The sequence below is a fragment of the Stegostoma tigrinum genome, chromosome 5 (genome assembly GCF_030684315.1).
Source record: "Stegostoma tigrinum isolate sSteTig4 chromosome 5, sSteTig4.hap1, whole genome shotgun sequence".
Taxonomy (NCBI): domain Eukaryota; kingdom Metazoa; phylum Chordata; class Chondrichthyes; order Orectolobiformes; family Stegostomatidae; genus Stegostoma; species Stegostoma tigrinum.
In genome coordinates, this window is record NC_081358.1 from 60,686,475 (window position 1) to 60,704,303 (window position 17,829).

Sequence of the window (17,829 nt, forward strand, 5' to 3'; positions counted from 1 at the left end):
TTCCTCGCTGCACTGTGGATGTACCTGCACCAGATGAACAGCAATTCAAGAAGGTGGCTCACCACCATCTGTTCGAATATAATTAAGTAAATATTGGCCTTACCTGCAAAGCTTATATTCCAGAATTGTAAAAGCACAGCGATAGGAAATACTAGCATTGAATAAAAATGTAACATCATAATTCAGTCACCATAAACCAGCAATATTTGTGGATCTTTAAACCTGGCCATTTTTCAGTTATCAATTTTTATGGGACTGTTGGCTTTTTTAAAAACTAGCTGTAGTTCAGCAGTTCCTATTGTTCCTGGTGTGTCTGAGAAAATTGGACATTAAATTCAGTTTCTGCATGTGCTTTAAACAGGTATTCAAATACAAACGATGTGGTAAATGCTTGCCTTTTTGTTAGCTATTCCTAATGGCTCATTTTGATTCTTGAATAAACTTGATTACATATTGTTAGTTTTGGGGACAGTCATGACATAGAATGATGTTAAATGTTGCATTAATTTGTGTTCCATCTTAGACTTACCTTCTTGCAAGCTGTGCCTCAGATAGAAATATTGCTCTGTATGACATAAGACAGGCAACCCCCTTGAAAAAGGTATGGCATATTATATTTTCAACTGTTGTATTGAGTAACATTAAATTGCCACATACCTATGTTTGTTTTGTTTCATTTTCTGTCTCGTGTATTTTAACAGGTCATTATGGACCTACGAACCAATGCTATATGTTGGAACCCCTTGGAAGCCTTTATTTTTACAGGAGCGAATGAGGATTACAAGTAACTCCTTTTGCAAAAATATTACCATGGTTTAAAGTTGAAAGCAAGGAAAAAGAATACATCTGTTCCTCTGTGTGAGAATTCAGTGGCTGTCTTAAAGTTTCGTCTGGGAGTCATACACAAGCATTCAATGCAGTTGTGTTATGAAGGAGGGTGTAATGCAGGGAACAACAAGGAATGGACTCCACTTGATGAAATTATTCCTCTAGTCATGAAATCAGATATTGAATTTTGCCCTTACCTTATCAAAGCAACTAGTTTCGCAAAAGGCTTTGACCAAATGTGTAATTGACAGTATATCTACTTTTAATTTATTCAACTGATTAATGTAAGAAGATATTCTTGTTTGAAAACTGCATCACCTGAAAACTCTCAATTAGTTGGTTTCGGAATGCACATACAAACAAGGAGCAGGAATATGCTAGTCAGCATTTTTAAGCCTGCTCCTCCATTAAATTAGATCACGGCTGCTGTGATTAGACTTCTGAATGGACCTCTCAAAATTCAAATCGATTTTTGATCTTGCTTTTTTTTTTCTGCACTTTCTTTGCAGCTGCAACTTTGTATCCTCGCTCTGTGCTATCTATGACCTTTGTATGGTATGAGTTGTAGGTACTCCACTCAAACAAAGCTTTTCACTATACCTAGGTACATATGACTAATAAATCAAATCAAATTATGGCCTCAAATCTACATTCTGCCAATTTTTGATTTTTTTTCTCTTTTTTTTGGCTCAAAATGCTCAAGGCTGCTTCTTCCTAAACCTCTTCAAATAGAAAGTTCCATGAACCTCCATGACCATCTGAAAGAGAAGAAAATAGTCTCATTGCTGTTTAATGTGAGCAATGCCTAATGTTTAAACAGAGAACTGTAATCAGGATTCTCTCATGAGAGGAAATTACCTCCCCATCTGACCTGTCAAAACCCCTCAGCATCATGCATCTTTCAAAGAAGTCACCTCTTACTCAGTAGCTTAAGTGGATATGATCCTAGCCTGTTCAATATTTTCTCAGAAGACAAGCCACTTATTCCATGTATTTGTCCGGTAAACATTCAACTGCTTCCAATGCATTTACATCCTTTTTTCAATCAGAACATTAATATTGTACGCAGTGCTCCAGATGTGGTCTCATCTGTGGCCTGTACAACTAAACAACACCTGTACTTTTTTTATTTTTTTCTCCTTGTGATAAATGACAACATTCTTTTAGCTTTCCTAATGTTTGCTGTACATGAATAATAATCTACTAAATAATCTTCTATCCATGCCAGTATTGTATTAACTCTTTCATGAGTTTTTATTTTCCACAATGTGTGTTGCGTTGCCTGGAACATCCAGGAAGTCTGTGATGGTCCCTGTGCTCTGGATGACCATGTCTGTAGGAAGTGCCACCTGTTGGACCAGCTTGAACACCATGTTTTGGAGCGAGTGTCAGCTGGAGGCATTGTAGTGGATGGATAGCATATTTTTTAGGTATGGTCACACTGCAGCTGAAGGAAATGCATTCAGGGAGGGAGTCATTGATCAATTACCAGTCAGAAGAAAGGAGGCATGCAAGTAGTCAGGAAAGCCCCTTGGTGCATCTGGATACAAGTGATGGTTCCTCTGAGGAGTGCAACTCGAGTCTCACTGCACAAGGTAGCAGAAGAAAGAGGGAGAACTTGGCCAAGGATTACAAAGAGGCATTTCTGCAGCTGTAAATGTGACTCCAGGATGTTGTATTACTAAGCTGAAGCTGATATCAAGGATGTCACTAAACAACTGCAAGGCATCCTGAATGTGAAGGAGAACAACCAGAGGTGTGGTTTGCATTGGTAGCTACAATGCAGGATGTCCTGCAAAGAGAATTTAGAGAGCTAGTTCGCAGGTTGAAAAGCAGGTCCTTGGGTTATCATCTCTGATTTGCTGCTGTTGCCATGTACTAGTGAGCACGGGAATAGGCTGATAGAGCAAATGAATGAATGGCTGAAGAGTTGGAGCAGTAAGAAAGGTTTATACATTCCTGATCAGTGGGTCAGTTTCTGTTTTGAAGTGAGGACCTGTACAAATCTGATGGATTACAACCGGACTGAAATCGGACAGACATCCTTGCCTGGGGTGGGGCATTTGCCAGCCCTGGTGGTAGAGGGGTAACGATGATTTGTTAAAGGGTTAGTATCGGGGTGACGCACAGTCAAATATGGAGGGAGAAGCAAGTTCTTCTAGAAGGCAGAGCATTTAGAATCAGGTTAAGATACAAGGAAGCATGGCAAGGCTGGATGGGATTCTTTTAACACAGCGGAGTAGTGTGAGTAGAGCAGATGAATTGAGGGTAATTTTTAACACATGGAGGCACAGAAACATAGAATGTAGGAACAGGAATAGGCTATTCCATTCTTTGAGCCTGTTTCCTATTCAATATGATTATGGCTGATCATCTAGCCGATGAGCCTGTTTAGTCTTCCTCCCCATATGAAATAGTTGCTGTCACAGAGACAGGGCTGAGGGGCAGTAGGTGGGAGTATGACCGGACAGCTTAATATTCTGGGTAATAGAATCTTCAGGTAAGACAGAGGGGGATATAAAAGAAGATGTGGTGTTGCACTCTCGGCCAAGGAGTCCATTACTACATTTAAGAAGGAATGATATCTCTGGCCTTCCTTAACTAAGACCACGTGGTTGGAACTTAAAAACAAAAGTGGCGGTGTTCATTACTGAGAGTGTACTATGGACCCCCGGACTGTGAGATACATAGATAGAAGGACAGATATGTAGGCTTGCTACAAGGTAAAATGATCAATAATCTATCCAGTAGACACATTTTAAGCCAGATCCTTGTAACCAACCTGATTGTGGGCAGGTACTGCAGACTCTCAATGTGAAGAGCTCTCTCTTTTTGTGTTTAGGTCTTACCGAAGGAAAGCGGATCAAAACCACATACCTATGGGCAGTACCTGGGTTACAAATGGCTTCTGTTCTTGAGTACATTCACAAGTCAATTTGTACACAAGTCGGAATGTGATATAGAACAATATAAAATAGGCATTTGTAATTGTATATAAATGTTCACATGTTGGATCTCTGAAAATAAATATTCATGCATCCGTGCATGGGATCTTGTTCAAGCTTTCATAACTTGGATATTTGAGAATTAGGGACCGTCTCTGAAGGCCTTGACATCTGTTATCAGGAAAATGTTAATCTATTATAATGGGTGTAATAGCAGGGCATTTAAAATTCCATAATATAATCAAGTAGAGTAAACATGGTTGTATGAACGGAAAATCGTGCCAGACAAATAGAGCATAGAACAGTATAGTGCAGTATAGGCCCTTTGATTCTCGATGTTATGCTGACCTGTTATCCTACTCTAAATTCAAACTACTGTGTGTACTCTACATTTTACTATCATCCATGTGCCTATTCAAGAGTTGCTTAAATGTCCCTAATGTATCTGACTCCACTACCACTGCTGGCAGTGCATTCTGATGTTGTTGTCATCATTGTTGTTGTTGTTGTCGATAGTAACTTTATAATAATAATAAAAATAATATCATAATTATTTGCAAAACAGGATGGATAATAGGGAAACAGTGGATGTAATATATTTAGACTTCCAGAAGGAGTTTGATGAGTTACTGCATAAGACCTCCAATTCCATGGGCTAATAGATTAGCCTTGATAAATAATTGACCATTAGAAGACAGAGAAGAGGAGTAAGGGAGGACATTTTCATTTGGTCTGTAAGGGAGCAAGATAGCCTCTTCAAACTGGACAGCAGTGTATTCTTGCAGCGTTCAGACCAGCTTTGATTGCTAAGTTCCATTGAATTTTATTGTCCAAGTCCTAGATAAAAGTAACCATCTATTCCCTAATTTTTGCATTAATTGCGGTGTGAAGCCAGAAGAATACAATACTTAGCTCGTGGACCTCACTTATGTTTTGTTTTGGAAGGCTTTTGTTGTACGAATTCATGGAGTTTGTGCTTACTGCACAAAGTTGCAGCCAAAATCTGAGTGCACTACATTTAATTTTATGGATGCTCACAGTGGTGATCCTCCAGGTTCGTTGATTTCTTTTAAAGTAGTTGATGGGAATTTATTATTGATAACAAGTGAACTAATTGATCATGTGGTACTGTCTGTTTTGAGAAATTTCAGTTTTTTTATTGCAAGTCTATATAATGAATGACAGCCCCACATATGCCTTTGTTTTGCTCTAATAACAATGCTAAATTGACTTGTTCTAAGTATTTAGTGAGAGAGAATTAAAACTTTGTTTCCACTATTACTTGAAGAAGAAGATTTGAAAAAAAACGATCATTTGTTTTTGGTTCAAAATTTTAAAATCCTCCCCACTCCTTTTCTTTTGAATTTTTTTTCTGTTAGTATTATAGCAAAGGAGGAAGCCATTCAACCCATTTCATATATGCCATCTTTATGTGGAACAATTCAATCAGATCTAATTTCCCACTAAATGCCTATAATCTTTGGCATGTCCTTCCCTCCAGTTTCCATCCCATTTCCTTTTTGAAATTGTTCATCGCTGCTTTTGTGACTCTTTTAAGCAACAAATTCTAGGCTGTTACCGCTCAATACATTAAGAAAGTTGTTCCTGTCATTCCTCTGCATTTCTTGCCTAAACCTTAAGTCTTTGTTCTCTAGTCCTTGTACAACCAGCTAATTGGAGCAGCTTTTCTTAGTCTACCTTGTGTAAACCTGTTTTAACCTTGTACAATTCTATCAAATACCACCTCATGAAAAGGGGAATAGCCACAGCTTTTGCATCCTAACTTTGGAGTTACATTCCCTCTTCTCTGAAGCCATTCTAATAAATCTCCTGTGCACTATCTCAGAATGTAGTAACTAGAAGTGAGCACAATACTTTTATTGCCTGAGCTGAGTTTTATAAAGGTTCTGCAAAGCTTCCTTGCTTTTGTTCTCAATACCTCCTGTGCATGAAGCTCAAGATTTTGTGTGCATGACTAACTAAATACTCAGTAGTTCATGGCACCATTAAAAATCCAAGCAAACAGACATTACATCTTTATTGCAATAAATTTGTTTCCATTCTGTTTGCAACACCGGCAAGTGTATCATTGGAAAATTCTGAAATCCTTGCATTGACCATGGGGAGCATAAAGTTTGACCATTCTCCAACCATTTTTGACAACTCCACGCAATAATAGAAGATTTAAGAGCAAGGTTGGGCCGTTTAGCCGCTCAGCCTCATCTGCCCATGATTGGTTCTCAAATCTTAGTCTCAAAGTTAAACTGACTGGTATTTAGTTAATACAAATGTACTCGTGAACCCTTTATTGAACAATGGCAACATATTTGCTGCTTGCCAACCGTCTGGCACCTACAAACATCTACAGAAGATTGGCAAGCTCTTCCAGTGGCTTGACATAGCAATCTGGGTGAATAATCCACATTAAGCACCACCAGACGTCCTCGTACATCCTGCCTTTCAGTTTTCACTCCGATGTTATCTCTAATGTCTTTCTTTATACTGAGATTGTATTAGATTCCTTTTCCTTAATAAGGAGTCAAAGTACTTTGTTCTAGTGTATACCATCAGCCTTTCTCAAACTGCTTAGTGTTAAAATATTGGTTAAAAAATTGAGTCCCCTTTTATGTGTAATCTCATTTCTCTACACCTGTCTTATTTTTCTGCTCATTTTCTATTTCAACTTACTGTCTTTGACCTGCTTCTTATTTCAAGAACTCACCTGACATGCATCAGACTTTCTTTTTGCTTCATCATTGTCTTTATCTCACTCTTCTTTTAAATGGCTGTGACTTTTTATCTGAAGCATGTCCTTCTCCAAGCATCCATTTGTCCATTTGTTTCATTGTCCATTGTTCTCATAGTTTTCTTGTCTGTCCTTGGTTCCATTTTTCTCTGCCAAGCTATACCACCAATTCACTAAAGCTAGTTCTACTTTCGATTGTTCCTTGCTCTTTGCTTATGCTAAATGCTTGGGAATTTTCTTATCCTCATCACCCTTTATTCTAAGCCTATCAATATTGAGAGAAATAAAGCCCCTTAATAACTCCATTCTGAAATTCTTTCACACCTGTGTTTTCCCTGAACATTTTTCTTCTCATTCCTGGAACCCTTTTAGAGTACCCTTAGTAGCATGCCTTTCTTTTTCTTGCTCCTCAACTCTAAGCATATGGATTCTTGTATATCCCCATTAAGAACCTTTTATTCACGCATTACCTGGTTTTCACTGATTCAAAACTGCCATCTTGAATACAGAGTGCCTAGTTCTCACCATTTCTGTTGTTGTCACTACATGATATTCCTGCAAAGCTATTTTGTGCTTGTTGTCCACCAATATTACTCCCCATACATTGTGTGCACTCTATACCTATTTTCCAGACCTCTGAGTCCTCCTTATATGTATTACTACCCGACATAGTAAGTTTTTTTTTACTCTCTAGTATTGTCCAGAACTCTCACTTTTTATACCTTTGTTCTCCTTTTCTAATTCAGTATGCTAGTTCCTGTATGTCTGCCAATTTAGTTTAAATACTACCCATCCACATTTGTGAACTTACTTTAAAGTGTAACCCATAACTTCTGAGTAGATACCTCCTGCCTCATAACTAGTCCTAATGCACGTGATTCTCAAATGCTCCCTGCACTAGACCTCGAGCCATGCACTAATTATTTCTATCTTCAGATTTCTTTTGTTGCTAAAGTGTGGCAGAGGAGATAATTCAGAGTTTATGACCTTTTTGAGGTTGTCTTTTAAATTTTTTTTAACCTAGCTTCTGAAGTATTGTTTGAACCTCAATACACCCTTTCCTTCATTGTTACTGAGGTATACTTGAATCTTTGGCTGACTTATCCACTGCAGAGTATCCGGTGCCCTCTCTGTAACGTGCTTTATCGTGACAGTAAGGAGACAATGTACCATACCTGTTTGCCATCGTTTTTGTTCATGTATTTTTAACACTTTTCTTTAAGGATTTTATTTTGTAGGAGCTTCCAGCATTTGAGTTTGAATATATTACATACATAACGTGACTCAAATTGTAAATTCATTTGCATTTACTCAGTCCAGAATAAAGTTTGGAATGAATATGTGAAATTTTAAATATCAGAGCAGTACTTAAATGCAGAAAATAATTACATTGGTCATGCATAAAAATGTCTCTTCTGAGCACAAAGGTTTGTTTGGCTTCTGAGATGTAGTTTAGAGTTGGGGTGATTGTGAAGAGGTATGTAGATATGTCAAAGTATTTCTTCTAAGATACATTGATAATTTCTGGTCCAAAAGCCATAACAAAAGAATAGGAATTAAAGAGGTAAATCAGAATAATGAAAGATGGTTTTTCTAGCTGTAGGAAAGCAGCTTACTTTTCCGCTTTTGTTGTTGTTTTTCTTTGTTATTTTCTAAAACTTTGTGCTTTGTTTTATCCTGGGCAATAGACCTCCCCACCTATACGCTCCTCTCCACCTATCTTCTTTTCTCTTCATCTTCGGTCCGCCTCCCCCTCTCCCTATTTATTCCGGAACCCTCACCCCATCCCCCTCTCTGATGAAGGGTCTAGGCCTGAAACATCAGCTTTTATGCTCCTGAGATGCTGCTTGGCCTGCCGTGTTCATCTAGCTTCACACTTTGTTGTCTAGGTGTGCTAGAGTTTGATTTTTGGTGTATGCCTTTTTGTGGTATATGTAAACAGACTTCGACTGTAGATAGAATTGTACACCCTCTGTGATGTGTTGAGCATTGTGCACGATGAAAGCAAGCTTTATTTGAGAAGTGACAAATTTAATTCAATGCTGTTAATTTTGAAGATCTGCACTTTGGGACAAATAGCAATGGAATGAAATATAGTTTAGCTGGTGTTATTTTAGAGGGGTGCATGAACCTGGTGGCGCATGTTCACAAACCTTTGGGCGTGTGAAGACCATTTAATATACATATTAAATAGCTTATTTTAGAATAATTGAATATAACATAAGTGAATCATGCTAATCCTTTACATCTCTTTTTGATTCTATCTCTGCTGGATTATTACGTAAATTTGTGTCACCCCACAGTACTAAATATGTGAGGCTCTGGAAAAGATACAAAGGAGGTTTAAACCAATAATGCACAGGGTAGGGGAGTTGGTAAGATTGTTCTCAAAGGACAAAAGGCTAAGTTAAGAGATAATTAAAATTAGAATAAAAGCAAAATACTGCAGATGCTGGAAATCTGAAGCAAACACATTGCTGGACAACTTCAGCAGCTCTAACAGCATCTGCGGAGAGACAAGTAGAGTTAAATTTCGAGTTTGGTGTGACTTGTTCAGAACTGAAGATTTCTTTCAATAAGGTGAAGAGCTTCAAAAATTGCAGGACTTTCAAATGGAAATGCTCAATGTTAGAAGTATTAGTATTTGTGAAGCAAGATCAAAATGGGTAATGACATGATAAAGAACTTGGCGGGCACTGTTTAATGTCAGGTTGCATTTTTTTTTTGCTAATATCTGTAGTCATCTTTAATCTCTGTGTATATAATACTCTTTAAATGCTGTTGATTTTTGTTTTATCTTTATTTCCCCAAAACACAAGAAGTGCAAATAGATCTTTTTCCTTTTCCTTCTATTGTATTAAAAAAATTTACCTACAATTCAGTATCTGATGCAGATTGATTCTTCAATTTTTTTTCCCTCCAATGCAGCTTATATACATTTGACATGCGCTATCTTGATAGTCCTGTAATGGTGCATATGGATCATGTATCGGCGGTACTTGATGTTGATTACTCTCCGACAGGAAAAGAATTTGTCTCGGCCAGCTTTGATAAATCTATACGTATTTTCCCTACAGACAAAGGGCACAGCAGGTTAGTGACTTCAAAAGTTTATTTTAATGCTAACGCATTGATTCAGCATAGTAAGGTTCTGTAATTTTTCCACTTTTGTTGTTTTTCTTTGTTATTTTCTAAAACTTTGTGCTTTGTTTTATCCTGGGCAATCAATTTGGCTGTGCTTCTCAATATCGATGGATTGAAATTCTCCACAGAGTAATGTGTATGATGGTATCATGTGAAGCAGTTTTGCTTGGCTGTTGATTCTGGTCTATAGTTTTCAAACTTTTTCTTTAATTTTTTTAATATCACTTGCTCTTGGAGGAAAGGAATTTTAGTTGACGATGAATTGGGGTATGAATTGACAATATGAATTGGGGTAGAAAAATGTTTGGATTTTAGATCTGACGTCTTGCACTTTTTCAAGCCACCCACATTCCAAGACTTGGATTTTAATCAATTATCATCTGTCTCGCTTTGACTTTGTTTTTTAAACGCATTACTGTTTACTTGACACGCCATGCATTTACAATGGAGTTAGAGATAAATGAAGTTGCTTTGGGATATAAGTGACCCTGTAAATCAGGGCATTTCAATACATGGATTCTGAGTCAGTTGAAATTTTCAAGACTGAAATCAATTGTCATCACACCATGTTATCAAGTAATCTAATTGCCAGTGCTTTTCTGCTGGTTAAAAATTTCCAGTCTGAGAGTGCATCTCTGATTCGCACTCTTCTGGATTTCTGCAGTAGCCTTATATTAGAGCTATGGTCCTAAAGCAGGTGTGGGTCCAGTGGATAAAGTGTCAGTTATAAACAGCACTTGGGAAGGAGGTGCTCTTTGAATGACGTGAACTTAGCACATTTCTATTGTGAGTAGAGTGGATAGCGAAAGGGAGCAAGTGAGAATGTAATATTTAAAATAAATGCTGCAGCAGGAAAGAAACTAATTGTGAGGGCTGATGTAAATGGAGTGTGCTTAAATACACAGTGAGAGAGGTGCACTGCAGACTATTGTCCAATTTTGACTTTGATATTTAAATAAAGTGCTGGAAATGTGCAAGTCATACAGCATCTCTGGAGAGAGAAGCAGAAGCAATGTTTCGAGTACAATGACTCTTCTTCAGAATTTTGACTTTTTTAATCTCCTTTTCTGACTTTTTTTATTGAAATACATCCTACACTTGATCTGGGTTCACATCGTCATGTCCTCTAAAATTGCTTTGGCTACATCTGGCCGTGCCTTCACAGGGGCAACAGCGTGTACCACGTACAAGATACACTACGACACCTCACCAAGACTGTTTTGATAGCACCTTCTAAACCTGCAAGCTGTACCTAGAAGGAAAAGGGCAGCAGTTACATGGGAATACTGCCATACCTCATGAACATAGCATGCATTAGGTGTGGGAGTAGGCGATTCAGCCCCCTACTCCATTTTTTATCAAGATCACGGCTGATCTGATTTATTGTCTCAAAACTACATTCTTGCTTATCTGACTCCTTGTTAGTCAAGAATCTGTCATGTATGTTTTAGGTGAAGATACACATTTTTAATCAGTAAGGAAATTGAGGTTTATGGAGAAAAAGCAGGAAGATGGAGTTGACAATTATCAGATCTGCCATGATCAGCTGTTGGACAAGTCTCGGTGGGCAAAATGGCCTGCTTCTACTCCTATCTCTTTTGAGCACTGCCCTCATAGTTTCCCTGGGCAGAGTACTTGTACCCTGCAAGAAGAAAATTCTTCTTGTTGGCATCTTAAATGGGAGACAACTTATTTGTAAACTGAGTTCCCTAATTCTAGTCTTTCCCGCAAGATGAATCACCCTTTTAGCATTCACCCGGTGGAGTCCACTTATGGTCTTGCACCTTTTAATAAATCACCCGTCATTCTTTTTATATTCCAATCAATACAGACCCATCATGTTCAACTTTTCTGCATCAAGTAGCCTCCTAATCCCAGGCATTGGCCAAATACACGTATGAATTGCTTCTTATACGTTTATGTGCTTCTTTAAATAAGGAGACCAAAACTGTACACTGTAGTCTAGATTTAGTTTAAAAAAGATCCTGTGCAACTGCAATTAAACTTGCTACTTTTATAATCCATTTCTCTTTACAATAAGCGGCAACATTCCATTTATCTGCATTCGATGTTTTATGATGCACGTGCCAGATCCCGCTATATCTCAGAATTTTGCAGTCACTCTCGTGCACTGTCTCTCTGTTTGAATAAGAGACTGCATTTCTTTTCTTCCGGGAAGGTGAACAAGTTCATAGTTTCCCACATTATGCTTCATCCCCCACATTTTTGACCTTGCACCTATCTGCACCCTCCACTTAACTTATTTCCCTGCTTACATTTGCTGATGACTCAGATATCAACCATACATTCAGCCTCTTCTTCCAAGTCAACATCCAAACTATTGCCTTTTTTAACACACTGTCTTGCTATTTTGCTATACTTGCTACAGTGCTGCAGCAAAGTATAAGCAGTACATGCAAGCTGGAGGAGCAGCACCGATTTATGCACTTTGCAGCTTTTAAGACCCATGTTTCAGTACAACTTCAGTAGATGGACACTGTTTCCCATTTTGATTAAAATGTCTTCCTCCCCTTCCCTATCCCAATAATCATGTCTCATTTGCACTTATTCACCTTCTGCAAAGTGACTGTTTTCTACTGTTCAGTATAGAAACCTACTGTTTCTACCACTAGCATGTATTCCTTATCTAATATCACTTACCTTCTGTCAGCTCATGTTCTGCTCTGTGAGCCCTCACCATCTGTATATCACTTGCTCTTCTCTTCCCTCCGTCAATAACATAAAGTAATAGTTTTCCAGCCCTCTTCAGTTTTTTTTTGTGGTTGAATTATATTTGATTCTACATGGTAAGTTGCCATACTTGTGGCTGTTGCATGACTTGTTGAGTTTCTGTTGCACTTTTTATTTTAGATCTGCAATACTTTCCTCTTATCTGACTTGGACCTGTATTGCTGTTTCTTCATTGTCGTTGAGTCAAAATGTTGGAAATCTTTGCCGAACAGCACCGTTGGTATACTTGCACCACGTGGACTGTAGCAGTTCAAGGAGGTGACTCACTGCTGCCACCTCAAATAACTCAGGATGGGCAATAAATTTTTGTCTATATGGCTGTTGCTAAATTTGAGAGTTAAAATTTGGACAAATAGGCTGGTGCTCATTTTGTACAAAAACAGAAAAATTAATGAGGAATTGCAGGAAATGATGGGACAAAATTGTGTGTAACATCAGAGAATAACATGGAATTTTCACATCGTTAGTATAGATGTTAGATAAAGATAATTAATGGAAGGAAGAATGGAGAGAAAAAATAGTGGATGGAAGCAAGGAGAAAATGGATGATCGGTTAATTGCATCAATCATTGTGTCTTTGCATAAGGCAGAACAGTGCAGACTATGGTGAAGATTCAGCCGTCAACTAACTGGGAAGAAGGTTGATAACAAATTGCAATTGCCAGCCCAGTCCATGGGAAGTAGCTGACTGATCCTAGCTTTAAGGCGGTGTTGAAAGTATAACAATGTCAATTTGAAATCCTATGTGGATTCCAACGATTGAAATCATACTGCTAAGCAAAGTCAGCATTCACATTGTCTATAAAATACTTTCTCTGCCTTGGATGCATTGGTCACAAATGATGCTTCTTCAAACCCAGCCACTTGACTGAATCACAGTCAGAAAGTGTGGTAGAGGAAGATGCAATAGTGGCATTTAAGAGGGCATTAGAATTATAGTGATAGAGCCGTACGGGATGGAAAGAGACACTTTTTGGTCCAAATTTGTCCATGCCAACCGGACATCCGAAATTAATCTGGTCCCATTTGTGAGCATTTGGCCCACATTCTGTATTCCCTTCCTATTCGTATACCCATCTAGATGCCTTTTGAATGTTCTAATTGTACCAACCTCCACCACTTCTTCTGGCAGCTCATTCCATACATGCACCACCCTCTACGTGAAAAAGTTGCCTCTTAGATCCCCTTTAAATCTTTCCCCCTCACCTTAAACCTATGCCCTCTAGTTTTGGACTCTAATATCCTGCGGAAAGTACCTTGGCTAGGATGAACTGCCATGCCCCCCATGATTTTATTAACCTCCTATAAGGTTTCCCCTCGGTCTCCAATATTTGAGGGAAAATAGCCCCAGCCTATTCAGCCTCCCCCTTTTAACTCAAACACCCCAATCCTGGCAGCATCCTTGTAAATCTTTTCTGAACCCTTTCAAGTTTCACAATATGCTTCTTATAGCAGGGAGACCAGTTATGAAGCAGAACCCCAAAAGTGGCCTAACCAATGGCCTGCACAGAAACAGCATGACATCCCAACTCCTGTACCCAATGTACTGACTAATAAAGGCAAGCATGCCAAATGCCGCTTTTACTGTCCTGTCTACCGGTGACTCTACTTACAAGGAACAGTGCACCAGCACTCTAAGGTCTCTTCATTCAGCAGCACTCCTTAGGACCTTATCATTAACAGTATAAGTCCTGCCCTGATTTGCCTTTCTAAAATTCAGCACTTCACGTTTATCTAAATGAAACTCCATCGGTCACTCATTGGCCCATGCAATCAAGTCTCGCTGAAATCTGACGTAACCTCCTTCGTTGTCCGCTACTCCCCCAATTTTGGTGTCATCTGTAAACTTACTAACCATACGTCCTATTTTGACACCCAATTCATTTGTATAAATCATGAAAAGCGATGGACACACCACTGGTCACAAGCCCCCATTCTGAAAAGCAATCTTTTTAATTTAAGTGCCATTTACAGGAAATTGGGCTGTGCTGTAAAATTTCCTCTGAGTCAACAATCATTTGAAATGAGTGAGAGCCTCCCCTCTTTTGCTTCCACAATGTTGTCAGAACCCCATTTTAAAAAGTTACACTTTGTTCAGTTGCCTGTTTCTGGGTTTATAAGGACAAAGTGATTAAGAAAGTTTAAATGGCCTGTATTGTTTTTTCTCTGTCATTTAATGGGATGTGGGTGTTGCTAATAAGTCCAGCATTGCTGCCCATCCCAGTTTTCCTTGAACTGAATGGTTTTCTCAACCATTTTTAAGAGTCTAACACATGACTTTGCCTGGATTCATATTGTAGGTCAACCCTTTATAGGGGAGGATAGCAGCTTTCCCTCATTAAGAATGTAGTGAGCCAAATTGACTTTTGTAAGAAGGTATGATTGTTTAATGATCACTATTACTGTCACTGACTTGACAGTCCAGATTTAGTTGAACTATTAACCTAATCCTCTTGATTACTAGTTCAGTGACATTCACCTTAATTATTAGGTAAGATTTTACAGAATTTTTTAACTTGTGTCTTCACCCCATGTTTGTACCCTATTCTTTAATTTGTTCTTTACAAATACATTTTTGAAAATGCTGTTAGTTTGTTGCTTTTTACTTTGTTTTGATTGGGGAAAGTATTTCTGTGAAGCTATTTCTTGTGATTGGCTGCTCGAGTAGATTGATCACCTTCACATCCGCAATGCCCAGTAACAAATGCAAGAATCAGTTGTTGTACTACCACGTGACAATGATGATGAAGATCTCAGAGATAATGAGATCTCTCAGCGAGGCTTACTTCAAAGTCAGTGAATACCTCGATTCACCACTGACTGCAGACTCCAGGCCATTAATCTTACAAAAAGCCGCATTCATATAGAATGCGTTTAAAGCATGGGGTAGCAGGCTGTTGGTTTGTTGCTGTGTAAACGTGAGATAGCCTACAAGACTTTATGGATCACTAACATGCCGTTACATTTAGAGGCGGGTTTCTAATGGGTGTGCAGTCACTGTTCATATGCATAGAATTTTGAAGGTGGCGAGATATTTTGATGAAGTTATTAGGAAGACATAAGGGATCTTTGGCTTTATAGAACTTCTGAAGTTATGCTGAACATTTATAAAGCCCTGGGAAGGACTCAACTAGGATTATTGTATCCAGTTCTGGTTACTGAAGTTCAGCAAGGATGTGAAAGTTTTAAGGGGGAGCAGAGGAGATTTACCAGAACAATTCCAAGGATGAGGAGTTTTTAGCTACATGATTATGTTGGAGAATCTAAAGTTTCCTCCTTTCGAGCCAATTAGATTAAGGGACAATCTCTCTCAAAATTTGTATACCTTTGTATAAGGTAGAGAAAATCTGTTAACATTGGCTAGTTGTTAAAGGGGCTTAGACCAGCAGATTTAATATTTCTAGGAACATTGAATTTAAGCAAAGGAGGAGGCCATTTGTCGCTTCAAACCTGTTCCACCATTCATGGCTAACTTGGTTGTAATTTTGCATCCAATCTTCTGCTAGTCCCTCGTAACCCATGACTTCCTTTTTCTATCAAAAATCTGCCTTGCATGATATGCAGGAGATGTGAAGAAGAACTTTTATGCAGTATTTGAGCAACCTGAAGGGATGATGGCGTAGAAGTGGAGGCAGTCAGTGGTTTCAAAAGTAAATTGAGTTAGACTTGAGGAAAACAAACTTGCATGGATATAGTGGGTAATGGGGCTGACTGGATTGCTTCATAGAAAACCTATAAATCTGTTGGATGAAATAGCCTTCTGTTTTGCCTTCATGACAGTTTAATGCCTAAGTCTGAATAAATTGCTTCCCTAAGGATAATATTTCCAATAGTATACTATTCCATGAGTTAGTCAAAAAAAAGTAAAACACTCTGAATTTGTTATTGTATTAAATTTATAATTTAAAAAATGTGTAAAGAGTTGTTCTGATGAAGGATGCTACATTTTGGGGAGGAATGCTAATTTAAAGCAGTCATTTAATTTGTATGAAAACTTTGTTTTCAATGAGTATGTTTAGTTGTATGCTTTATTTTCAAAAGTGAAGTTCAGTCGTATTTCAGTGGTTGTTCTATGTGAAATGTTTCATAGTCATTTGCTACTTATCCTGTTTGCTGATCTGGCTGTGTTGGATTCATCTCTGTGCCAGAGTTAAACTTCCATTGAGAAAGGAGAAGACTATTCCACAGTGATTATTAGAACAGTTCTTTACATTTAGCAGTGGATGCCATTGCTTCATTGCTGATCATCAAATTCAGCTTGATGGATCAGTTTAGAGTAGTTTGGAGAATCATTACAAGTTTTGGTTCTTTTGAAGAAATTTTTGTGCTAATATTGAGTGATAAAGTTTTAATCAAAGGAAGATGTGCCCTTCTATAGCATCAATTATATTTCATCTGTATAATGTTCGAGGCAGAAATTAGAGAAGACATAGTTTGAATGGGGTGGAGATTTAAATTAGCATTGAGGTAAACAACAACAGGCAACGTGGCAAGCAGTCATAACCATGTCATGAAATTTCTAATCCCCTAAAAGTGGCATCCTAAATGCATAAAATAATGTGGTGAGGTTTGCATGTATTTATTTAATGATACTTCAGTGATTTATAGTTGGAGATTAAGATTTAAGAAATGTGAACTTCTACACGTCCTGCCACCAAGTACAATCAGTTGTGTATGCTGCTTTGAATAAAATAACCTCCTTATAACTAAGTGTTTAGAATTTGAGAGGTATAAATTTGTGGGACTAAACTCTACAGAATTTGATGTTTGTCATTCAATAGGAAAGTCCTAGATCATTCTGTATACAATTCTAATTACTTGGTGAGGTATTTAATCTTAAACTTAATTTTTTAAATTATTCAATTTTGGCAAGTACAGTTGTTAGATTAGTTTGTTTTGATTTCATTACATGGGGCTTTACACTAATATTGGTGGGGCAAGAGTAGCTTTATAAGTTTGATCTACAACCAAAGATCTACAGTCAAGCAAGGTTTTGGGTAAAGTATGTCAGGTGGGTCAGGAAGGACACTAAGGATAACAAAAAGGAATAAGTTATTAGTGCCTCAGGAGACTGCCTGAAAAAGAGAAAGCTAAAGGCGTTCTATCTAAATGTAAGAAGTATTCACAGATATACTTTAGACAAAACAAAATGTCGTATTTGCTCAAGATTACTTTTAACCAATCCTGAATTGTTTAGAATCAATTGAAAGTGGCACTTGTTTAAATTTGCTGTTATCTGAACTTAATATGAAACCATTTAATGCCAACTTGGAAAATGTTAACTCATTTTCCTCGTCTGATTTCACAAATTTCTATTTTTATTGGTTCTAACTGTGTTCATAAACACTCTCTTTGCCATTTATATGTTTTGTCTTACATATGAACTACATTCCAGTTATTTTAACTTATTGTAGT

At 37.9% G+C, this 17,829-nt stretch overlaps 1 protein-coding gene across 3 annotated transcripts in view; it reads left to right on the forward strand.

Moving 5' to 3' along the window:
• The window catches only part of dcaf13 (ddb1 and cul4 associated factor 13), a 61,327-nt gene that overhangs the window by 19,082 nt on the left and 24,416 nt on the right, over nucleotides 1–17,829 (forward strand). For all 3 annotated transcript variants that reach the window (XM_048528655.2, XM_048528656.2, XM_048528654.1), the window contains 3 exons: nucleotides 524–601; nucleotides 702–784; nucleotides 9,448–9,612. In XM_048528655.2, the coding sequence (XP_048384612.1) occupies nucleotides 524–601; nucleotides 702–784; nucleotides 9,448–9,612 (326 nt within the window). The remainder of the gene's footprint in view (nucleotides 1–523; nucleotides 602–701; nucleotides 785–9,447; nucleotides 9,613–17,829) is intronic.